General features: G+C 44.2%; 1 protein-coding gene across 1 annotated transcript in view; it reads left to right on the top strand.

Moving 5' to 3' along the window:
• The window catches only part of LOC124606479 (proton-coupled amino acid transporter-like protein CG1139), a 75,697-nt gene that overhangs the window by 5,591 nt on the left and 44,322 nt on the right, over nucleotides 1–25,784 (top strand). The window contains exons 2-4 of the mRNA XM_047138461.1: nucleotides 2,826–2,918; nucleotides 10,854–11,004; nucleotides 16,979–17,100. Of these exons, the coding sequence (XP_046994417.1) occupies nucleotides 2,826–2,918; nucleotides 10,854–11,004; nucleotides 16,979–17,100 (366 nt within the window). The remainder of the gene's footprint in view (nucleotides 1–2,825; nucleotides 2,919–10,853; nucleotides 11,005–16,978; nucleotides 17,101–25,784) is intronic.

Genomic DNA, 25,784 nt, shown 5'->3' with positions numbered 1-25,784 from the left:
AGATGGCTGATAGCTAGCTATTGTAATTGTTTGAACGTAAATTACTTTGTTGTCTAAAAGGGAAACATATTTCAGTTGCATAAACAAAGTATATCTCTTTATGTTGTTGATCTATCAGTCCTCAGTTGGCATTAAGAATGTTTCACGTGCAAAAGAATTAAGGGTCACCTTTTTGAAACCTTGCCATTTTCTCCTACTGGACCTCCAAAGGTGTCTACCATCTTCCTCTGTAATGGTGCTAAAACGTGGCGCTCTGATACGTCACTCTCGGGTTCGGCGACGCTCCAAACAGCAAGGTGTCGACACATACGAAAAAAAGGCCAGAGCGCAGAAGTTCATGCGGGTTGTGTAAGGTGGGTTAATGAGGTCACATGGTCACGAAATTTCACCACAGTTCTCCCCAAAACCACGGTGCACGTACCACACGATGTGACGGTCGTCACACACAACCTTAACCACTATCTCACTCCTTCTCTTGATGGCTCCCCAGTAGAGGTCAAAATCGCGATGCCTGTCGTTGAAGTCACGCGGTATTCTTATGGCTGGCCGAGGAAAACATTTCAGACTCACTCCCGCTCAGAATCGACATGGAATGTCCTCAGGAAACGACATAAAGGGCGTCCATGAGACCACCCCTTCTCTTGAAACGTTCCTTTGCACATATTTGGGGTAAAAAACGGCTGTTTGTAGTGTGAGTGCAACAGGATGACGTTCTTGACAACCTTCGATATAGCTGACACCTGTCCCCTCCCCCTCCTCCACACGATTCAAGACAACTCTAAGGACATTCTGGGACTGTGGTTCCATTGAACGTGATCTCACCCAATCCAGTGTGTTGATATACAGGGTGGAACCACTAGGGACAGTTTAAAACTATTCGACAGTATGTCAACATTATTCTATGGCTCCAGATGTTTATGCTTATTCAGCCCTCCTGTTTCATGGCCTCCTATGGTGTGATCAGGGGGTGGCGCGACATTGACATATGCATGAATAAAACAGTAAAGGGTGGCAGTAAGACCATCCAGTTCAGCAATACCACCAGTGGCAGCCGCACACCTTTGTTGAGCGTTTCAAATATGTACCTGTACAGAGAAGGCCCTTGACCGATTCCTAGGTTGCCTATAAGGAGGTGTCCTCTTCGACATGTTACACCTGAGTGGCACTACACTGCTGCTCTAGCACCTACTTGCAGCCATGTGGAATCTAAGCCGCGTTGAATGGGTTGCCTGCCTGCAGGCGTCTAGCAGTCGGTGAGGGGCTGTGTCTGCAGGGGTAAATTTTTAAAGTGCCCAATGTGGTGTCACCGCCAGACACCACACTTGGTAGGTGGTAGCCTTTTAATCGGCCGCGGTCCGTTAGTATACGTCGGACCCGCGTGTCGCCACTATCAGTGATTGCAGACCGAGCGCCGTCACACGGAAGGTCTAGTCTAGAGAGACTCCCTAGCACTCGCCCCAGTTGTACAGCCGACTTTGCTAGCGATGGTTCACTGTCTACATACGCTCTCATTTGCAGAGACGACAGTTTAGCATAGCCTTCAGCTACGTCATTTGCTACGACCTAGCAAGGCGCCATATTCAGTTACTATAAGTACTATCTTCAAGAATGTATTCTGAACAGATAATATTGTGAATCATGTACCGTCAAGAGCGACGTTCATCATTAATGGATTAAAGTTAAGTATCAAACTAATTACGTCCGCTTTCTGTATTCTCATTCCTTGTCAAGTTCCAGACCTCGCGTAAGTATAGTTCTTCCCTCCTCACGCCAGCCTGCATGAGCTAAAACGCATGCACTTCGGCCTCCACTCGTAGCACGGTGTTGGCTCTTCTGCTAACACAAAGCCCAATAAAGGTGAGTGGGTGGCGCCGAGAATGCTGTTGAACTGGGGTCTCAGTGAAGCCCTTTGCAATTTTATTCACGTTTGTGTCAATGTTACAACGCTCCCCCCTTCCCCCGCCCCCCCCCCATTATCACGACACAGAAGGGCACAAAATAGGAGGGCTAAAAAGATATACCTTTGCTGCCTCTGCCTCGGATTACGTTCAAATATCGCCGATCCCTATTAGTTCCAGCCTAAATACCAAAGAAAAAATTGCGCTCGCGCTACACTCCAAAGGAGTGTAATCAGCTTCAGTGAGTTTGCTGCCTCACAATATCATTATAGAATGGCTGAATCGTTTGGGACGGGGGGGCGGAAGCAATGTCAACGATTGTCAAGAACATCATCCAGTTGCACATCGCACTGTCTTTTTCAACTGCGAAATTTATGTACATAAACAGCCCAAGAAATGGGGTGGTTTTATTGACGCCCTTTATGCCAGTTACTGAGTTTTTTTTAGAGTAGATTCTGAGTGCGTGTGCGTCTGAAATGTTTTCCTTTACCATCCACAAGAAAACTGCGTAATGTCAAGGCTGGGCGTCACGATTCTGACCTCCTTCGCGGCAGCGTCACCTGACACCTCATTAGACGCCTAGATCCAAATTGTTAACAGCGTCAGTAGCTTCTCTCTGTAGAGGGTTTTCTCTTGAGTGGTTAGCATGTAGTGATTCCGATTAGTTTTTAATCGAGTGTTAGTCCAAGATACTCGTATGTAGTATCAAACTTGATGATACTGAACTGTTGTGTCAGAGGTGTCTGAAGTGGAATACTCCCATAACTACTCCCATAATTATTTCCTAAGTCTTTTTAGAATAAGTGAATATGTACCTCTGGTTACGCCATGAGGTTGACTTATTGAGGTAGACATGTATGTTTTCCTAACGATCACACTGTTTAATTGTGGTACGACAAGCTTTGTTTCTGGCGTGTTTCATTTCAGGTTACCCATCTCGGAGAAGTTCGAGAAGGAGAAGGAGAAGCAGGATGAAGAATACGACCCGTTCGCCCACCGCCAGGTGGAGAGGCCCGTATCGTAAGTACACTAAGTCAGGCAGCGGTGCTACCGTGGTCTGCAGGGTCCGATCACTGAACTTCTGCCCGGCGTCACAATGCTGCCGGGAGACGTCTGCTATGCGCCAACGGAAATGCTGCGTAGGGAGTAGACCAAATTACATTAGATTAGACACTACGTGCGTCATGTAGACCTATAGGGAGGTCATGCTAGAGGATGTGCGACATCTCACCAAAGCAAAAGTACATGAGAATTATTTGATACTAACTGATGTTCTTATTTTCTACCCACAAATACTACAGTAATGTGCAAATTAGTTGGGGCAAGAGGATTACACTTCAACTGTGCACATTTATTACTATATATATAATGCATGTACTAGCTTAATGAATATTGATAAATAATGTGTCGTCCTTCTGCTCTGATGAGATCCTGAACATGTTACGACATAAAGTTGACAAGATTAGAGTAAATGTTTCGTACCTCGTCTGCGTGAATCTGCACTTTCATTGCATTTACTAACATGCGTTCTTTTGCTGAATAGTCCATTTTACCAACTCATCTTCCCACAGTAATCCACAAATTCTCGATGGTGTTTAAGTCTGGTGATTTACAACGTCATTGAATCACATGAATGTTGTTTTCTTTCATGAACTTCTTGACTGCATTAAAGTTGTGACATGGGGCAAGATCATGGTGAAATCTTCCTCCACAATCTGCAAAGGCGTGTAGGAATGGCACAATCCAATGCCTCTGGATTTCCATGTATTTGGCTGAATCCTTTATGCTATCAACTGGAACTAGTGCTACAGGGACAGTTGCAATGAAGAAACCCAAAAATATAGTTTTGGGAGAGTATTTTACAGTCTGTTCTTGATGCTCAACTCTCACTGCCTCACGGGTGCTTCGCCTAACAACCCTTGCTCTGTATGCTTGAACAGTAAAATATTACTCGTCACTGAAAATTACACGTTTGCAGTCATAGGAGGTCCAAGATTTATATTTTTTGGCCCACGCCAACCGTTTTTTCTTCATGTCAGCTGTTAACGACTACTCCTTTATTGGCTCTCAAGCCATCCGCCCACAATCAGCCTGCAGCGTACTGCTGAAGACCTAATTTCAACCCCAGTAACAAATAAATCTTTCTGAAGGTCCTGACTTGTCTTGTGAGGATCAAATCTAATGTTTCTAATTAGAATTTTGTCAATTCTACAGGTGGCATTTCTTTTCCGTCCACGTGTGCCTTTTCTCTTTGGAGACAATGACGAAGTATCACTATATTCCTTAATAAGGCTTGCAGCACTAGATTTTCTAACACCAACATCAGAGGCAAAATCATTCACAGTCATAAAATGTGTTCATGAAGAACAATTATTTTTACCCACATCGTAGGTGAAATGTCCATTTTAACACAAACGGAATATTTTCCTGTCGTGAACGCAGAAATAACGCACGCTGTTGGTGCAAATAAAAGCACTCAACTGAACTCGAAGGGATCTACAAATATTGTTCGTAGTCAAGGTAACAACAGAGTCCAACAATTGGATGGATAGAATTGGTTACAATTCTTTGTAAAATATGAACTTACCTCGTAATTTACGCTCAACAGTGACATAGTCCTTACAGATGTGGAAAAAGTAAATAATTTCATCCATTTTTCACTTACGCATTAATTAAATATATACATAGAAAGGCGCATAACGTAACTCCAAAGCTATTGCTGCCAAGCATCACCAAGAACAACAGCCCTCAGGAAGCCATACCTGCACAGGTGGCGTTACTTCATTGTAGGGTGATAGAATGCTGAAAATAACATTTGAACTGGATTGAAACGGACTGCAAGAAGGCAGTGATTAAAAGTCAATAAAACGTGAACTGCGACATTGAGCTGAATATGCAGGCAGTTTGGTGAATATTTTGTTCAGAGATCGTAAATTTGCAGTTGAAACAATGCGTGAATGGCACTAAGAACAGCACGAGGACTTCGATTAACTGTGAGTAAGCTACACTTGATGATTATTTATCAGGAAACTTACATTCCAGTGTTCCATGCTCAGATCCTCAATGAGGTCGTCCTCAAGGATGTCGAAAAAGTCGTGAAAAGTTATGGAACGAAATAAATACAGTTTCGTGACTGCTAAGAAGTGGAAGAGGGTACCCGCAATTATGCTTCGTAATGCAGCAAGTATTCACAGTGTGTGTGTCTTGAAACTCGATGCAAAATAGTCGGAACGCTACATGAAGTGGGTGAATAAAGAGCCTGTCATCACCATTTTCAAAGCCAAGGCCCCCGAAATAACGGCTTTACGATTCTTTGTTTCCACAGAACATTGGAATCCAGCCACGAGGAGAGGTTGAAAGAGGCCTCTCCCATGTACAAAACCAACTGCTAATACAAAGATAATAATTTTTGTCTTCAAAGAACATATGTATATATCGTGTTAAGAGAATCTGAGGATCTCTTAAGAATCTCTCAACTAGAAGTTAAAACACAGAGATGATAATGTCGGTGTTTCACTCATATGACGGTAGTTATGGTGTATGAAAACTGTGACTTGCTTGAAATCTAAGAATCATCAGAGTATCAGAGTATGATCTTGAGAGAGTGAAGACGAGGAGAGGCAAAAACGAAAGGATGCCCTGTGATAATGTTAGCAGGAGGCGTTATCGACTATTGATGGTAAGAAGGGTATGTGTGGGGACAGAGTTCTAAATTGGGGTGTGTCAACTGACGTTCTATGCGGAGAGTATCGGATAGGAATGCAAATGTTTGGAATTTGGGATACAGGCGTGATGGCTCAGCAGGGTACCTGGGCTCGCGATAAGATGGTAGAATACGGTTTGCTGGTTCACGTATAGCGTTCAAAGGTGCTCTAGGAATAGAAGAAGAGGTGGCAACTGAAATAAATGGTGTAAGATGCCAGCCAGGAACATACACTACTAGCCAATAAAATTGCTACACCAAGAAGAAATGAAGATGATAAACGGGTATTCATTGGACAAATATATTATGCTAGAACTGATATGTGATTACATTTTCACGCAATTTGGGTGCATAGATCCTGAGAAATTAGTACCCAGAACAACCACCTCTGGCCGTAATAATGGCCTTGGTACGCCTGGGCATTGAGTCAGAGCTTGGATGGCGTGTACAGGTAGAGCTGCCCATGCAGCTTCAACACGATACCACAGTTCATCAAGAGTAGTGACTGGTGTATTGTGACGAGCCAGTTCCTCGGCCACCATTGACCAGACGTTTTCAATTGGTGAGAGATCTGGAGAATGTGCTGGCCAGGGCAGCAGTCGAACATTTTCTGTATCCAGAAAGGCCCGTACAGGACCTGCAACATGCGGTCTTGCATTATCCGGCTGAAATGTAGGGTTTCGCAGGGATCGAATGAGGGGTAGACCCACGGGCCGTAACACATCTGAAATGTAACGTCCACTGTTCAAAGTGCCATCAATGCGAACAAGAGGCGACCGAGACGTGTAAACAATGGCACCCCGTACCATCACACCGGTTGATACGCTAGTATGGAGATGACGAATACATGCTTCCAATGTGTGTTCACCGCGATGTCCCCAAACACGGATGCGACAATCATGATGCTGGAAACAGAACCTGGATTCATCCGAAAAAATGACGTTTTGCCATTCGTGCACCAAGGTTCGTCGTTGAGTACACCATCGCAGGCGCTCCTGTCTGTGATGCAGCGTCAAGGGTAACCGCAGCCATGGTCTCCGAGCTGATAGTCCATGCTGCTGCAAACGTCGTCGAACTGCTCGTGGCCGGCCGCGGTGGTCTCGCGGTTAAGCCGCTCAGTCCGGAACCGCGCGACTGCTACGGTCGCAGGTTCGAATCCTGCCTCGGGCATGGATGTGTGTGATGTCCTTAGGTTAGTTAGGTTTAAGTAGTTTTAAGTTCTAGGGGACTGATGACCACAGAAGTTAAGTCCCATAGTGCTCAGAGCCATTTGAACCATTTGAACTGTTCGTGCAGATGGTTGTTGTCTTGCAAACGTCCCCATCTGTTGACTCAGGGATCGAGACGTAGCTGCACGATTCGTTACAACCATGCGGATAAGATGCCTGTCATCTCGACTGCTAGTGATACGAGGCCGTTGGGATCCAGCACGGCGATCCGTATTACCCTCCTGAACCCACCGATTCCATATTCTGCTAACAGTCAATGGATCTCGACCAACGTGAACAGCTATGTCGTCATACGATAAAGCGCAATCGCGATAGGCTACAATCGGACCTTTATCAAAGTCGGAAACGTGATGGTACGCATTTCTCCTCCTTGCACGAGGCATCACAACAACGTTTCACCAGGCAACGCCGGTCAACTGCTGTTTGTGTATGAGAAATCAGTTGAAAACTTTCCTCATGTCAGCACGTTGTAGGTGTCGCCACCGGCGCCAACCTTGTGTGAATGCTCTGAAAAGCTATCATTTATCATTTTCATATCACAGCATCTTCTTCCTGTCGGTTAAATTTCACATCTGTAGCACGTCATCTTCGTGGTGTATCAATTTTAATGGCCAGTTGTGTAGATGAATGCAGAGGCGAGTATACAGGGTCATTAAGCTGTCCCTGCTGATGTTTTATGTAACCAGCAATGCTATTCCTGTCTTCGAAAACGACGCGTGAGATTTGATATTCTCTCGCTCTCTACGCGCATACTATTTGTCCCACAGAAGAAACTAAAAAGGCTTTTTGTAGGAAATGAAATGTAGTTCAATTCTGTAGTGGGATACGTTTTCGTTGAATTATTCAAGAAAAACATTACTACTCGAAGTATTACTTATATTCGAGCTTTTTTTTATCTCTGTTGATTTGGCTATAACACCACCAGCATTTCGTTAACGTTATTAATTTAAACGTGCGCCTGAGGATAATAAAAGACAAATGACTTTTGTATACGTTATGCTGAAAGTAATTGCGTTGACAATTCGATTCAAACTTAACTCTTACAAAGAAAGTGGTTTCGTAATCAGAGGACCTGATGAATAAATCGGTGTAACTCTTTATTGTATGGTGTTGAAATTCACAAAATTGTTGAATAAAATCCACACAAACGCCAATATTACATTTATAAGCGCTTAAGTAAGCCACTTGTCTAATAGGAACAGTTAATAAAGACCACAAAAGTTCGAACGTGGGAAATAATTCGTACGGTCGCAAATTTTTGTACAGTGTTTGCAGGGAGTGCCATAAACAAAGTAATAGAAATGGTAGAATGAAATTTTCACTCTACAGCGGAGTGTGCGCTGATATGAAATTTCCTGGCAGATTAAAAGTGTGTGCCGGACTGAGACTCGAACTCGGGACCTTTGCCTTTCGCGGTCAAGTGCTCTACCAACTGAGCTACCCGACCACGACTCACGCCCCTTCCTCACAGCTTTAATTCCGCCAGTACCTCGTCTGCTACCTTCCAAACTTCAAAGGCAAATGTCCCTGAGTTCGAGTCTCGGTCCGGCACACAGTTTTAATCTGCCAGGAAGTTTCAATAGAAATCCTGTCCGGTGGGTGCTGAGACTGGAAGTGTGGGTGCGTTTGACCGTCATTTTTATAAGTTTTCTTAAATAACTACAGAACTACGGCCTCTAGCGAAAACGTACCTCAGTACAAAATCAAGCTGCACTAAATTTACTACAAAAAGGTCCTTTTCATTTTTTCTGTATGACTAATCGTTTACGCGTAGCGAGCGAGAGAATTTCAAAACTTCGCTCGTTGCTTCGAAGGCCAGGTATGTCATTGCAGGTTGCACAAAACGACATCAGTAGGGGCAGCTGAATCAACCTCTATCTCTCTCGAAGTTTATATTGTATTTGTTGAGTTTTGGAGGGGGCTTGCGTTGCACATGTAAAATCTTCCTCTGGTCACTTAGTTGATCATGCGGGACCACCTGTGCTGGCAGTGACGCTGGAGTGTGTACTTCAGTCGAGATGTCACGTTATGGACAAGTGCTTACGGTGAGACGCAGCCACACTCATCGCGATACTATTTTCCTATTAGCCTAATGCTGCTTTATCTCGAATATAGTGTCTTTGGAGACTTGTTTCCATTCAAAATTACAGTAACTGCGTCTCCGCTACACAAATAGTTCCTAATGTATCTACATCTACATGATTACTCTGCAATTCACATTTAAGTGCTTGGCAGAGGGTTCATCGAACCACAATCATACTATCTCTCTACCATTCCACTCCCGAAAATCGCGCGGGAAAAACGAACACCTAAACCTTTCTGTTCGAGCCCTGATTTCTCTTATTTTATTTTGATGATCACTCCTACCCATATAGGTTCGGCTCAACAAAATATTTTCGCATTCGGAAGAGAATGTTGGTGACTGAAATTTCGTAAATAGATCTCGCTGCGACGAAAAACGTCTTTGCTTTAATGACTTCCATCCCAACTCGCGTATCATATCTGCCACACTCTCTCCCCTATTACGTGATAATACAAAACGAGCTGCCCTTTTTTGCACCCTTTCGATGTCCTCCGTCAATCCCACCTGGTAGGGATCCCACACCGCGCAGCAATATTCTAACAGAGGACGAACGAGTGTAGAGTAAGCTGTCTCTTTAGTAGACTTGTTGCATCTTCTAAGTGTCCTGCCAATGAAACGTAACCTTTGGCTCGCCTTCCCCACAATATTGTCTATGTGGTCTTTCCAACTGAAGTTGTTCGTAATTTTAACACCCAGGTACTTAGTTGAATTGACAGCCTTGAGAATTGTACTATTTATCGAGAAATCGAATTCCAACGGATTTCTTTTGGAACTCTGCGTCAACTGCCACCTGCCACACCATACAGCAAACTTTTCTAAACCGCTTTGCAACTGATACTGGTCTTCGGACGACCTTACTAGACGGTAAATTACAGCATCATCTGCGAACAACCTAAGAGAACTGCTCAGATTGTCACCCAAGTCATTTATATAGATCAGGAACAGCAGAGGTCCCAGGATGCTTCCCTGGGGAACACCTGATATCACTTCAGTTTTACTCGATGATTTGCCGTCTGTTACTACGAACTGCGACCTTCCTGACAGGAAACCACGAATCCAGTCGCGCATCTGAGACGATACCCCATAGGTCCGCAGCTTGGTTAGAAGTCGCTTGTGAGGAACGGTGTCAAAAGCTTTCCGGAAATCTAGAAATACGGAATCAACTTGAGATCCCCTGTCGATAGCGGCCATTACTTCGTGCGAATAAAGTGCTAGCTGTGTTGCACAAGAACGATGTTTTCTGAAACCATGCTGATTACATATCAATAGATCGTTCCCTTCGAGGTGATCCATAATGTTTGAATATAGTATATGCTCCAAAACCCTACTGCAAACCGACGTCAATGATATAGGTCTGTAGTTCGATGGATTACTCCTACTACCCTTCTTAAACACTGGTGCGACCTGCGCAATTTTCCAATCTGTAGGTACAGATCTATCGGTGAGCGAGCGGTTGTATATGATTGCTAAGTAGGGAGCTATTGTATCAGCGTAATCTGAAAGGAACCTAATCGGTATACAATCTGGACCTGAAGACTTGCACTTATCAAGCGATTTGAGTTGCTTCGCAACCCCTAAGAAACTCATGCTAGCAGCTGTTCGTGTTTCAGATTCTGGAATATTCCATTCGTATTCCCTGGTGAAGGAATTTCGGAAAACTGCGTTCAATAACTCCGCTTTAGCGGCACAGTCGTCGGTAACAGTACCATCGGCACTGCGCAGCGAAGGTATTGACTGCGTCGTGTCTCTTGTGTACTTTACATACGACCAGAATTTCTTCGGATTTTCTACCATATTTCGAGACAATGTTTCGTTGTGGAACCTATTAAAGGCATCTCGCATTGAAGTCCGTGCCAAATTTCGCGCGTCTGTAAATTTTAGCCAACTAACTGTTGTTATATTATTATTACGCCCCAGTGAGTGATTACCTTTGGTGACAGGGACTTGGGTGCGCTGATGCACCTGCTCAAGTGCAGCCTGGGCACGGGAATCCTGGCGATGCCGATGGCCTTCCGGAGCGCGGGGCTGGCCGTGGGGCTCGTGGGCACCGCGCTGGTGGGCTACATCTGCACACACTGCGTCCACATTCTGGTAAGTAGCAGCGTGAAAATCGTACCTTGGAGACAACGTTGGATGTTCATGTCCCCTTTATTGTATGATATCTCACTCGGTCCAATAAGGAAAGAATGCCCATGTTATTGCGTGGACGAGGCACTTCAGCTGATGAAATATATAAGAAAAACTACCACAATAACTGTATCTTGAGAATGTCTTTATTCTGCCACACGACTTGTTTCGGCGGCGCATTACCGCCATCCTCAGGCGCCACCACTGCCAACAGTGTATTTGATTTCCTTGGCGCGGTTACTGTGGAATGCTTGTTACTAACACATGGGGCTAGCTTTCATCAGGAGTCTACACTCCACACCGTGTTGTCTCCAATGGGAGAGGAGAAAGTTGGTGATTGGAATTTCGTGAGAAGATTCCTCCGCAAGAAAAAACACCTCACTTTTAATGATGTCCATCCTAAACCCTGTATCATGTCAGTTACACTCTCTCCCCTAATTCGAGATAATACAAAACTTGCTGCCCTTCTTTTAACTTTTTCGATGTACTCCGTCAGTCCTATCCGGCAAAGATGCCACACCGCGCAGCAGTATTCTAAAAGAGAACGGAGAAGCGTTGTGTATGCGGTCTCCTTAGTAGATCTGTTACAATTTCTAAGTGTCCTGCTAATAAAATGCAGTCTTCGGTTAGCCTTCCGCACAACATTTTCTATGCGTTTCTTCCAATTTAAGTGGTTCGTAATTGTAATTCCTGGTTATTTAGTTGAATTTACGGCCTTTAGATTTGACTGATTTATAGTGTAAGCGAAACTTAACGGATTCTTTTCATTAGTTAAGATAACTGCCAATTTTAGGACCATGCTGATATCTTTCCTAAATTGTTTTGATCTTATGATGACTTTACTAGTCGACAAACGACAGCATCATCTGCAAACAACCTAAGACGGCTGCTCCGATTGTCTCCCAAATCGTTTACATAGATAAGGAACAGCAAAGGCCCTATAACACTACCTGGGGGAACACAAGAAATCGCTTCTGTTTTCCTCGACGACTTTCCGTCAATTACTATTAACTGTGACCTCTCTGACAGGAAATCACGTAACTGAGACGATATTGAGTAAGCACGCAATTTCACTAGAGGCTGCTTGTATGGTACAGTGTCAAAAGCCTTCCGGAAATCCAGAAATACGGAATCCATTTGAAATCCCTTGTCGATAGAACTCAACACTTCGTGCGAGTAAAGAGCTAGTTGTGTTTCAAGAGAACCATGTGTGTTGACTGTGTGTCAATAGACCGTTTTCTTCGAGATAATTCATAATGCTCTAGCACAATGTATGTTCCCACGAGCCATTCACGGGTGGAACAAGAATTGGGAAAGCGACAGTGGTGCATAAAGTACCCCACACACCGCAAGGCGGCTTGAGAAGTAAGGATGTGGATGATGTAGATGTATGGTATACAACTGCTGTTAAGGAAGTTGTAACGAGACAGCAACTACTGCACAGTGACTATGACTGTAATACAAATTGTAGGGGTACAGACAGATGCTGGAGGAAGTCTAACTGTTAGGAGGGGATTGTGTGGCAATGAGGTACGGGTGTGTCGCCATTCAGTAGCCTGGCCAGTGAGACCGTTATTTTGTGTGGTTTACGGCCATGGCCGGGATCTCGATACTGCACCTCCGCCGAAGACCGAGGACTTGATACCTATCCTGCTTCCTAGACGTAGGTCTGGAGCATCGCTCTACCCTGTTCTATTGTAGTATTTGAATCTGCACTCAGGCTCATAAATTAAGGATAATGCTGATACATGGTGAAGCAACGCTCTGGTGGGCGGTTTGCGGGTTTAAATTACCTCGGGGTATGACCATGCGGCGCCTTTGACCTGCATTAGTCGCACGGTGGCGCTGGCAGCAATCCACATACGCAGAGGTGTGTTGGTACATGTCAGAGTACGGTGCAGCAAGTAAGTGTGCAGACGTTTTCAGACGTGCTGATGGTGACTGTATGTTGAAAATGGCTCAAAGAACACATATTGATGACGATGTGAGGGGTAGAATACTAGGGCGACTGGAGGTTGGTCAAGCACAGCAGGTCGTAGCACGGGCCATCCGTGTGCCACAAAGTGTGATCTCAAGGTTATGGCTACGATTCCAGCAGACAGGAAACGTGTCCAGGCGCTACAGTACGGAACGTCCACTGTGCACAACACCACAAGAAGACCGATATCTCACAATCAGCGCCCGCAGACGGCCACGGATTACTGCAGGTAGCCTTGCTCGGGACCTTACCGCAACCACTGAAACAGTTGTCTCCAGACACACAGTCTACAGACGACTGAACAGACATAGCTTATTCGCCCGGAGACCTGCAAGGTGAATTCCACTGACCCCTGGTCACAGGGGAGCCCGTAAAGCCTGGTGAAAAGAACACAGTACATGGTCATTGGGACAGTGGTCCCAGGTTATGTTCACAGACGAGTACAGGTATAGTCTGAATAGTGATTCTCGCCGGGTTTTCATCTGGCGAGAACAGGGAACCAGATACCAACCCCTTAATGTCCTTGAAAGGGACCTGTGTGGAGGTCATGGTTTGATGGTGGGGGTGGGATTATGATTGGTGCACGTATATCACTGCATGTCTTTGACAGAGGAACTGTAACAGGTAAGGAGTATAGGGACGTCATTTTGCACCAGTATGTCCGCCTTTTCAGGTGTGCAGTGGGTCCCACCTTCCTCCTGATGGATGATAACGTACAGCCCGACCGAGCTGTCATCGTGGAGGAGTACCTTGAAACAGAAGGCATCAGGCGAATGGAGTGGCCTACCTGTTCTCCAGACCTAAACCCCATCGAGAACGTCTGGGATGCTCGTGGTAGACGTATCGCTGCACGTCTTCAAACCCCTGGGATACTTCAGGAGCTCCGACAGTCACTGGTGCAGGAATGGGAGGCTATACCCCAGCCGCTGCTCGACCACTGATCCAGAGTATGCCAACCCGTTGTGCGGCCTGTGTACGTGTGCATGGTGATCATATCCCGTATTGATGTCGGGGTACATGCGCAGAAAACAGTGGCGTTTTGTAGCACATTTGTTTCGGTACGGTTTTCTCAACTTATCAACAATGCCGTGGACTTACAGGTCTGTGTCGTGTGTGTTGCCTATACGCCTATGCTATTAGCGCCAGTATCGTGTAGTGCTACGTTGTGTGGCACCACATTCTGCAGTTATCCTGAATTTATGAGCATGAGTGTACTTGGGGACATTTTTGAATATTTCCCTGCTCCAACTCGCACGTTTGGGATGACGGGGTCGGAACGGCCAACCCGACAAGGTGTAACGCCTACGTCGGGATTTTACTGTTTAATTATCCTACTTAATCAGATATTGAGATCTTGAACGTATCGGGCAAGCCAATGTCATGATGCCAGGAAAATACTGCAAACATAGAGTTATGGAATCTTACTTTTCCGTGTTTGAAGACTTTTTAAAATCAGAATTTAAAAAAAATAAGAGTAATGTCTGTTCTTGTTGACATAGTGAACTGGAAATTGAATGAAGCTACAGTCCCGATACATTTGCCTACCAGAATGGATAACAATATGGTAAAATATAATAACATGGCAAACAATGATAACAATCATGCAATCATGCACACATGAATTCAGTCCACACTGCTAAACACTCATAGGCAACACAGCTACTATAATGAAATCTACTGTGCACCTGATAAAATTTGCTATATTACTGCAGTGGCTGAAAGACTTTCGTGAATGATTGTATGTTGAAAGAAGTTTCAAAATACTGGTTGGGACGCTGCACTTTACAACAAGATGAATTTAGCTGGACTGTTTTCCGTGGCCATCAAGTTTTTAGTGGAAACTCTGTGGCACTTTTGCAACTCGTCACACAGGGCAATGAATTTCTTTTTCCTTTGTTGATATATTGCCACTGCGGTTTCGACAGTCCGTACTATTCTTGCAGATGTCACGTTCTCACATCACTGAATTGCCAGCCAGTACTATTCCTCAACACTTTTACAATAAGCAAAGTCATTGCCTAACCGGTATAGTTCTCTCACAGACATTATAAAAATGTTTTCATACTTTTGTTTCTCTCACTACGAAGTCTATTTCGTTACTGTTCAACTTTACATAACATGCATCCCCAAAGTAATAAACTTACCAACTACAAATGATTCAAATAGCTCTGGGCACTATGGGACTTAACTTCTGAGGTCATTAGTCCCCTAGAACTTAGAACTAGTTAAACATAACTAACCTAAGGACATCACACACATCCATGCCCGCGGCAGGATTCGAACCTGCGACCGTAGCGGTCGCGTGGTTCAAGACTGTAGCGCCTAGAACCGCTCTGCCGGCCTTTGCAACTACAACTTTACTCACAAAGAAAAGGAAAACATTTACACAGGCACTTTCGTAGCCCTCCATACCCAGTCCGCAATGCAGGAGATGACACGGCGACTGGACGACGTCCCTTGGTCCCTCAACGTCTGCACGAGAAGCTGCTATGTATATGTAATGCCCGTGATTACTTGATTAGAATTTGATAGATGAAAGGAAGAAAAATATATTATATATTACCGGGTATGTGTGTGTATGTATGTGTGTGTGTGTGTGTGTGTGTGTGTGTGTATGTTTTTGAGTGTGTATTTTAAACGTGTATTGTAGTATAGCATTTACTGTGCTATTACAAAGCCTACCCCTGCTCCCGTACCTTCCGATGGGGTCGACGCTACCTGACGCTACCGATACCACTACAAACAAGTTCTTCTCTCTGAACTTAAGATACCTTTCGAATTTGACACGCTGTTATCACTAATAAGCAATGTGTTTTCCAGCGAAACCTTGTCAAAAAGGCTTTCTTTCAATATTCAGTGTGGAAACAACATCTTAGAAGGCTCTCGTCGCCATAGCCTGTTAACATGACGGTTGTCTGGGTATGGTACCGCGCCATATTCTAAAACCAACGTTTCAGGCACGCATCGTGTGGAATTCTGCGCCCACTGTAACCATACCCGAAAAGTTGTTTCATCAGCCGTAGTTGTAAGTATTTTATTACTTTAATATTTTATAAATCAACTGAAGAGCTCCATTTCTACTGACGCCAGTCTACCGTCGACCTGAAGTGCGTGGGAATGACAAAAATTGTTCAAATGGCTCTAAGCACTATGGTACTTAAGGAATTAAACTACATTGTTGTTGTGTACCGATGCAGTCCCCTCATTGCCGGCCGGGGTGGCCGAGCGGTTCTAGACGCTACAGTCTGGAACCGCGCGACCGCTACGGTCGCAGGTTCGAATCCTGCCTCGGGCATGGATGTGTGTGATGTCCTTAGGTTAGTTAGGCTTAAGTAGTTCTAAGTTCTGAGTTCTAGGAGACTGATGACTGCAGCAGTTAAGTCCCATAGTGCTCAGAGGCATTTGAACCAATTGCCGTCATTGTTGTTGTGGTCCACAGACGGAAGACTGGTTTGATGCAGCTCTCTACGCTACTCTATGCGAGCCTCTTCATCTCCGAGAAACTACTGCAACCCATATCCGTTTGAACCTGCGTTCTGTATATATTTTGGTCTGTCTCTACTATTTTTACTCCTCCCCCCACACCCACTTCTTTCCAATGCTTTGTGTCCTGTGAACTGATCAGTTCTTTTAATCAAGCTGTGCCACAAATTTATTTTCTCCCCAACTGTTTCATTAGTTATACAATCTACCCATCTAATGTTCAGGGTTCTTCTGTAACACAATATTTCAATGTTTCTATTCCCTTCTTGTCTAAATTACATACAGCCCATATTTCGTTTCCGTCCAAAGCTACAATCCAGACAAATACATTCAGAAAAGACTTCCGAATAGTTAAATATGTGTTCGGTGTTAACAAAATGATGTTCTCTAGAAACGAATTTCCCACCATTGCCCTTGTCAGAAACTACAACAGAGGTAGGAAATACTGTTGTCGTAACTCAGCGCGTTGGTGTGCAGGTGGACTGCTCGCAGCGGCTGTGCCGGCGGCTGAAGGTGCCCTCGATGGACTACCCGACCACGGCGACCGCCGCCTTCACCTCGGGGCCGGAGCGGCTTCGGTCCCTCGCACCGGTAGCCAGGTATGCCGCCGACACCGACTGGTTCCATAATCCAGTAGTTAGCATCCCCTCATCTAAGCTGCTGTCAGACTAGTAGGACTGATGACATTTTAAAAATAGCGGGTATTCGATATATCGGTATTCAAGAAAATGTTATTATCAACCGCCATCGACATATCGAGGGAAAGTGCCGCTATATCGATATGTTGGTATATATAAGAGAAAGCTATCGAAGCACGGGCCTATAAAAATATCGGCTGCACCTTGTAAATACAGTACCGGTTTTGGAGCTGCATATTGAAGTATTGATTCATTATTAGATAGTCTGTAACTCAACAAGGTAGCAGCCTGTTTATCTCCCTTAGAGCAAGAACTGAAAGAGAAACGAAAGAAATGGGCCAAATGGGTCTGAGCACTATGGGACTCAACTACTGTGATCGTAAGTCCCCTAAAACTTAGAACTACTTAAACATAACTAACCTAAGGACATCACACACATCCATGCCCGAGGCAGGATTCGAACCTGCGACCGTAGCGGTCACGCGGTTCCAGATTGTAGCACCTAGAACCGCACGGCCACTCTGGCCGGCACAAAGGGAAACGATGCGCGTTCATGCTTGGCTATAACCACTTTGCTAACAATGGTAACTGCGTGTGAGTCGTACAATAAAGGTTGTCCGATGGGTCCGTCGTTCAGTTTCGTCACATATCGGATTTGCCCGGAACACTCCATGTAGATTTCCCTGATTTTACATTTCTGTAAGCACGCCGATTACGTCCCACTTACGCGACCGCCGCAGAGAACAGTCTTGTCGTTTACATTTTCGTTCGTCAGTTTCAGAAACGGTTTTTGAAGAATGCCGATGTGAAGAAATAGCGCACTATTTGCGTTAAAAATTGTTTTCTTAAGGCAACTGGTGTGCTACTTCTTCACGTCGGAAATCTTGTTATTCCATTCACATTGCCACCCTCCAGTGCAATCGGACTTCTTCTTTCTGCCACCTACACTTGATTCACACATACAAAGAGAATGGCTGGACGTGATGGGACCCCAAAAAGTAGCAAGACCTCTACACACAGTGAAAGTAAAATTATGTTCTACTACAATTTCAAAAGAACAGTTTCAAATATTTGCCGGAAATCGCGAAAGAAATACAATATAAGATAAAAATTTTGGCACTAGATGTCGACATATCGACATGGAATTAAAGGTATCGTCGGAATTTATCGATATTTACTGGGAAACATAACGATGTAGAAATATTTTATCAACAGCCTACTGCCTAGTGTGCAGACCAGACCCCTGCACAGTTGCTGCTTACACAGTGTTTTAATATTTACGCTTACGCAGTGTGCCCCGTTCGGCTATTCGGAAGCAAGGAAGGAATATTTGGTTTAATGTCCCGTCGATATCGAGGTCATTAGAGACAAACCACGTGACCGGATTGTGCCAAGGATGGGGAAGGAAATCGGCCCTGACCCTTAAGAGCAAACATTCTGGGATTTACCTGCAGCGAATTTGGGAAATTACGTAAAACCTAGATCTGGATGGCTGGACGCGGGTTCGAACCGTCGTCCTCCCGAATGCGTGTCCTCGACGCTCGGGCACCGCACAGTCACGCCTACTGCTGCGGTGCCCCAGGGCTTGAGCTAGCCAGGCAGTGTCAAACTGGGCACGAGCTACACCTCAGCTGTCACCAAAAATACGTCACATTCGAACCGCATGTGGCAGTTCACTCCGTACCAGAGTATCACCAGAGCGCCAATGTTGCACTACTGCCCATAAAAATCGCTACGCCAAGAAGAAATGCAGATGATATCGGGTATTCATAGGAGAAATATATTATACTAGAACTGACAAGTGATTACATTTTCACGCATTTTGGGTGCATAGATCCTGAGAAATCAGTACCCAGAACAACCACCACTAGCCGTAATAACGGCCTTGATACGCCTGGGCATTGAGTCAAACAAAGCTTTGATGGCGTGTACAGGTATAGCTGCCCATGCAGCTTCAACACGATACCACATTTCATCAAGAGTAGTGACTGGCATATTGTAACGAGCCAGTTGCTCGGCCACCATTAACCAGACGTTTTCAGTTGGTGAGAGATTTGGGGAATGTGCTGGCCAGGGCAGCAGTCGAACATTTTCTGTATCCAGAAAGGCCCGTACGGCACACGGTCGTGCATTATCCTGTTGAAATGTAGGGTTTCGCTGGGATCGAATAAGGGATAGAGCCACGGGTCGTAACACATCTGAAATGTATCGTCCACTGTTCAAAGTGTCGTCAATTCGAACAAGAGGTGACCGAGACGTATAACCAATGGCACCCCATACAATAACGCCGGTTTATACCCCAGTATGGCGATGACGAAAACACGCTTCCAATTTACGTTCACCGCGATGTCACCAAACACGGATGCTACCATCATGATGCTGTAAACAGAACCTGGATTCATCCGAAAAAATGACATTTTACCATTCGTGCACCCAGGTTCGTCGTCGAGTACACCATCGCAGGCGCTCCTGTCTGTGAAGCAGCGCCAAGGGTAACCGCAGCCATGGTCACCGAGCTGACAGTCCATGCTGCTGCAAAGGTCATCGAACTGTTCGTGCAGATGGTTGTTGTCTTGGAAACGTCCCCATCTGTTGACTCAGGGATCGAGACGTGGCTGCACGATCCGTTACAGCCATACGGATAAGGTGCCTGTCATCTCGACTGCTAGTGATACGAGGCCGTTGGGATCCAGCACGGCGTTCCGTATTACCCTCCTGAACCCACTGATTCCATATTCTGCTAACAGTCATTAGATCTTGACCAACGCGAGCAGCAATGTCGCGATACGATAAACCGCATTGGCGATAGGCTACAATCCGACCTTTATCAATGTCGAAAACGTGATGGTACGCATTTCTCCTCCTTACACGAGGCATCACAACAACGTTTCACCAGGCAACGCCGGTCAACTGCTGTCTGTGTATGAGAAATCGGTTGGAAACTTTCCTCATGTCAGCACGTCGTATGTGTCGCCACCGGCCCCAACCTTGTGTGAATGCTATGAAAAGCTTATCATTTGCATATCACAGCATTTTCTTCCTGCCGGTTAAATTCCGCGTCTGTAGCACATCATCTTCGTGGTGTAGCAATTTTAATGGGCAGTAGTGTACAAACGCCACACATAAGAATAATTTAAAATAACAGTGGTTGCATCCTACGGCAACAGTTATTTACTCTGCAATGACAAATCGACCCCTTTGTTTAGGGATAGCGTGTGTTTTTGGTAATCAAAACGACCTCGGGTCCGCGTTCGAATGCCTCAGCTGCTTAAATTTTGAATAAAATTCATCAGCAGTGGGGGCCGAAGATTTCCGGCAAAAGAGGTGAGCCTCATTCTGCCAACAGCCTTGCCAAAGAGGGCCCAGGGAAAGCGGTGGGAAAGCGTCCACAAAATGTGGAACAATCAGCTCTGATCAACGACATGAGGATGCAGAACACAATGCATTAAAGACACATGACCTTTGTCCATTGGACATGTGGGCTGTAATTGAAAAAGTGTCCTGGTGATCTCTCCGTTGGCAAAAGATTCCGGACTAGTCCCCCATACGGATATCTGGGAATGGACTGCCAAGGAGGAGGTGACCGTGAGAAAAAGATTGAATTACTAGCGACACGGTAACATTCTACGTGTCAGGGCGTGGAATGTCAGAAGTTTGAATGTGGTTTGGTAGTTTGAAAATCTGAAAAGGGTAACGCAAAGTCTCAATATAGATGTAAGCGTCAGTGACGTGAAAAGGAAAGAAGACAAGGAAAGCTGATAAGAAGACTATAGTAATATCAGCATCAGCAGGAAACGGTTTAACGGAGCTAGGATTCGTTATGAATAGGACATTGCACAAAAGCGTGTAATCAGAATAATAATTGAAGCCAGCTCAATATCACCTCGCAGACATTTATTTAAGGAACTCGCGATATTCATAGTATCTTCGCAATACATATATTCACTTGTGAATTTTGTCATTAATAACCCATCCCACTTCAAAAATAACAGCGAGGTGCAAAGCTACAACACTAGAAGAATGGATGATCTTCGCTATTCTGTAATAAATTTCGCTTTGGCACAGAAATGAGTGATTTATGCTGCCACAAGTATCTTTGGTCATTTGACAAATAGTATTAAAAGTCTGACAGATAGCCAACCAACATTTAAAAGCAATTAAAAGTATTTTTGAATGACAACTCATTCTAGTCAGTAGGTGAATTCTTAGATATGAAGTAGTAACTGGAAAAAAAAAAATTACTGTTTTGTGTAAAGAAAAATTATGTTAAAGTGACAGCTTCCACATCATTAAGAAATGTTGTATCCATGAACTAAGGAGCAAGGATTAATGTATGTATGTACGTATGTATGAGAGTGCGTTACTGGGAACAGTTCAATGACAGGGTTGTTCTCATCAGAATCGATAGCAAACTCTCACTGAAAACAATAGTTCAGGTATATATGCCGACATCGCAAGCATAGAATAAGTATACGAGGATACTGAACGGGTAATTCAGGAGTACGAAAATCTAATAGTCATGAGGGACTGGAGTGTAGTTGTAGTGGAAGGAGTAGAAGAAAATGTTACAGGAGAATATGGTTTGGGACGAGGAATGAGAGAGGAAAAAGGCTGATTGAGTGATTTCAAATAGTAATAGCTAATACTCTGTTCAACAATCACAACAGGAGGACTTGCACTTACAAAAGGCCGGCAGAGACAGGAAGATTTCAGTTAGATTACATCTGGGTCTGGCAGAAATTCCGAAATCAGATACTGGATTGTAAGGCGAACCCAGGAGCAGATGTAGACTCAGATCACAATGTAGTAGTGATGAAGAGTAGGCTGAAGTTTAAGAAGTTAGTCAGGAAGAATCAATACGTAAAGAAGTGAGATACGAAAGTACTAAAGAATGAAGAGATACCCTTGAACTTCTGTAAGGCTATAGCTACTGCAATAATGAATAATTCAGTAGGCAGTTCAATTGAAGAGAAATAGACTTCTCTAAAAAGGGCAATCACACAAGTTGGAGAGAAAAACGTAGGTACAACGAAGGTAACTACGAAGGAACCGTGGGTAACAGAAGAAATACTTCAGTTGATTGTCGAAGGAAGGAAGTATAAAAATGTTCAGGGAAATTCAGGAATACAGCAATACAAGTCACTTAGGAATGAAATAAACAGGAACTGCAGGGAATCTAAGGCGTCATGGCTACATGAAAAATGTAAAGAAATCGATAAAAAAGGTGATTATAGGAAGGACTGATTGAGGACACAGAAAAGTCAAAACAATTTTCAATGAAATTTAAAACGAGAGCGGTGACATCAATAGTGCAATGTGAAATCCAGTGTTAAATGTAGAGGAGACATCGGATAGATAAGAGAATAGTGTACATTGTGAGTTTTCAAGCGGAGGAGACCTCATCTGATGACATGATCGAAGAAGAATAGGGAAGAGAAAAGTCATCAAGTATTAGAATCAGAATTTAGTAGAGCTCTGAGAGACTTAAGATCAAATAAGGCAGAAGGGATGGATAACGTTCCATCGGAATTTCTAAGATCATTGGGGGAAATAGCATGAAAACAATTATTCTCGTTGATGTTTAGAATATATGAGACTGGCAATGCAGCATCATACTTTCTGAAAAATATCATCCACGCAATTCCGAAGACTGCAAGAACTGACAAATGCGAGGTTTATCGCACCATCACAATAACAGCTCATGCGTCCAAGTTGCTGACACGAACAATCTACAGGAGAATGGAAAAGGAAACTAAGGACCTGTTCGATGACGATCAGCTTTGGGTTAGGAAAGGTAAAGGTACCAGAGAGGCCATTCTGACGTTACGGTGGGTAATGGAAACAGGACTAAAGAAAGGTCAAGACATGTTCACAGGATTTGTCGACCTGGAAGAAGAGTTCGACTATGTAAAATGGTGCAAGGTGTTCGAAATTCTGAGAAAAATCGGGGTAAGTTATTGGGAGACAAGGGTAATAAACAAGTTGTACAAGAAGCAAGAGCCGCGCGGATTGGCCGCGCGGTTTGAGGCATCCTGTCACGGACTGCGTGGTGCCTCCCGCCGGAGGCTCGAGTCCTCACTTGGGCATGGGTGTGTGTGTTGTTCCTAGAATAAGTTAGTTTAAGTAGTGTGTAAGTCTAAGAACCTATAGCCTAAGCAGTTTGGTCCCTTAGCAATTCACACACATTTTGAACAAGAAGTAAAGGGGAACAATAAGAGTGGAAGATGAAGAACAAATTGCAAGATTAAAAAAGCAGTAAGATAGGTTTGTAGTCGTTCGCTCCTATTGTTCAGTCCACACATCAAAGAAGCAATGGCGAAATAAAATGAAGGTTCAAAAGTGGAATTAAAATTCGAAGTGAAAGAATATCAATGATAAGATTCGGTAATGACATTGGCATCGTCAGTGAAAGCGAAGAAGGATTACGAGGTCTGCTGGACGGAATGAGTAGCATAATGTGTACAGAATTTGGAGTAAGAGTTTACTGAAGAAAGACGAAAGTGATGAGAAGCAGCAGACATGAGAACAGTGAGGAATTTAACATCGGGGTTAGTGATGACGAAGAAGATGAAATTAAGGAATCTGCTACCTAGGGAGCGAAATAACACATAAAGGACGGACCAAAGAGGACATAAAAAGCAGACTATAACTGGCAAAAAAGCCATTCCTGACCAAGAGAAGTTTGTTAGCAATCAAACATTAGCCTTAACTTGAGGAAGAATTTCTGAGAAAGCATAATTGTAGCACAGCATTGAGGCTTGAGGCATGGACTGTGAGAAAACGGGAGCAGAAGAAAATCTAAGCATTTGAGATGTGGTGATACAGAAGAATGTTGAAAATTAGGTTGATTCTTAAGATAAGGGATGAGGAGGTTCTCCGCAGAATCGTCGAGGTAAGGAGTATGTGGAAAACACAGACAAGAAGAAGGGACAAGTTGATGGGACAGGTTTTAAGACGTTAGGGAATAACTTTCATGGTACTAGAGGGAGTTGTGGAGGGTGCAAGCAACAGAGGAAGACACAAATTGCGACACATCTAGCAAAAAATTGAGGACTTAGGTTGATAGTTTGTCACAGGAGAGGAATCTGTGGCGGACTACATGAAGCCTCTGATGACCCCCCCCCCCCCCCCCCCCAACCCAAGAAAAAAAATTAAATTAAAAATAAAAATAAACCAAGTCCTGGTAGCCGGCCGGGATGGCCGAACGTTTCTGCGCTACAGTCTGGAACCGCGCGACCGCTACGGTCGCAGGTTCGAATCCTGCCTGGGGCATGGATGTGTGTGATGTCCTTAGGTTAGTTAGGTTTAAGTAGTTCTAGGGGACTGATGACCTCAGGAGTTAAGTCCCTTAGTGCTCAGAGCCATTTGAACCATTTGAACCAAGTCCTGGTAAATCTAACGCAAGTATAATAAAGCTGAGTTGAAACATGCAAGAAGCAGTACTGTTAACGGGAGCCCAATTAAAAAAATCAAGGAAACTTACAGAATCCATTAGGACGACTTACAATATTCACATAATAAAAATCTTAAAACAGGACATACTCAGTGAGCAAGATTAGACCAGCAGTGTCACTCAAATATTTTCTCTTCATCCAGCCTGGTACTCAAAGTAATAAATGACAAGTTTAAACCTAAGGCAAAAAACATGACAAAAACCAATGACAAAAACAAATTAATGGGCGTAAACAGTTTAACGGGAAGAATATAAAATGTAGAATGGCGAAGGCAAGAAAAGCATTTAAGGAGAAAAGTAATTAGTTAACATCGAATATAGGTTTAAGTGTCAGGAAGTCCTTTCTGAAAGTATTTGTATTGAGTGAAGCCGTGTATGGAAGTGAAACATTGACGATAAACAGGATAGACAAGAAAAGAATAAAAGATTTTGAGATGTGGTGCCACAGAAGAATGCTGATGATTAGATATGTAGGTCACGTAACTAATGGGTACTGAATAGAATAGGGGAGAAGAGGAATTTGTGGCACAACTTGACTAGAAGAAGGGATCTGTTGGTAGGACACGTCCAGTTGCATCACGGGATCACCAATTTAGGGATGGAGGGAAGCATGGGGGAGGGGGGGGGGGTTAAAAATCGTAGACGCAGACCAAGATATGAATGCAGTTAGCAGATTGAGAAGGATGTAGGTTGCAGTAGTTACTCGGAGACGAAGAGGCGTGCACAGGATAGACTAGCATGGAGATCTGCATCAAACCAGTCTCTGGACTGAAGATCACAACAACAACAAACAGATTAACATGAAACAAATAAATAATGAAGTCTTTTCAAGTCTGTCTTAACCAGTAATAAGCAAGAAGGAAAAAAAGAGACTGTCATTCGTTGGAGAGAGGAGTCCGGTAGAAAACACTAAATACACCATGGGACTTAACATCTGAGGTCATCAGTCCCCTAGAACTTAGAACTACTTAAACCGATCTAACCTAAGGACATCACAAACATCCATGCCCGAGGCAGGATTCGAAAATGCGACCGTAGCGGTCGCGCTTTTCCAGACTGAAGCGCCTAGAACCGCTCTGCCACACAGACCGGCGAAGTTTAGTTCATTTTGACTGAACAAGGGTTGTCCCGAGTGACAACTGGTACACCAATCTTTCTTTTGCAGTGGCCCGCGACCTGACGATCCCTTCGC

The sequence above is a fragment of the Schistocerca americana genome, chromosome 3 (assembly GCF_021461395.2).
Source record: "Schistocerca americana isolate TAMUIC-IGC-003095 chromosome 3, iqSchAmer2.1, whole genome shotgun sequence".
NCBI lineage: Eukaryota > Metazoa > Arthropoda > Insecta > Orthoptera > Acrididae > Schistocerca > Schistocerca americana.
This window is presented reverse-complemented; position numbering and strand designations above follow the sequence as displayed.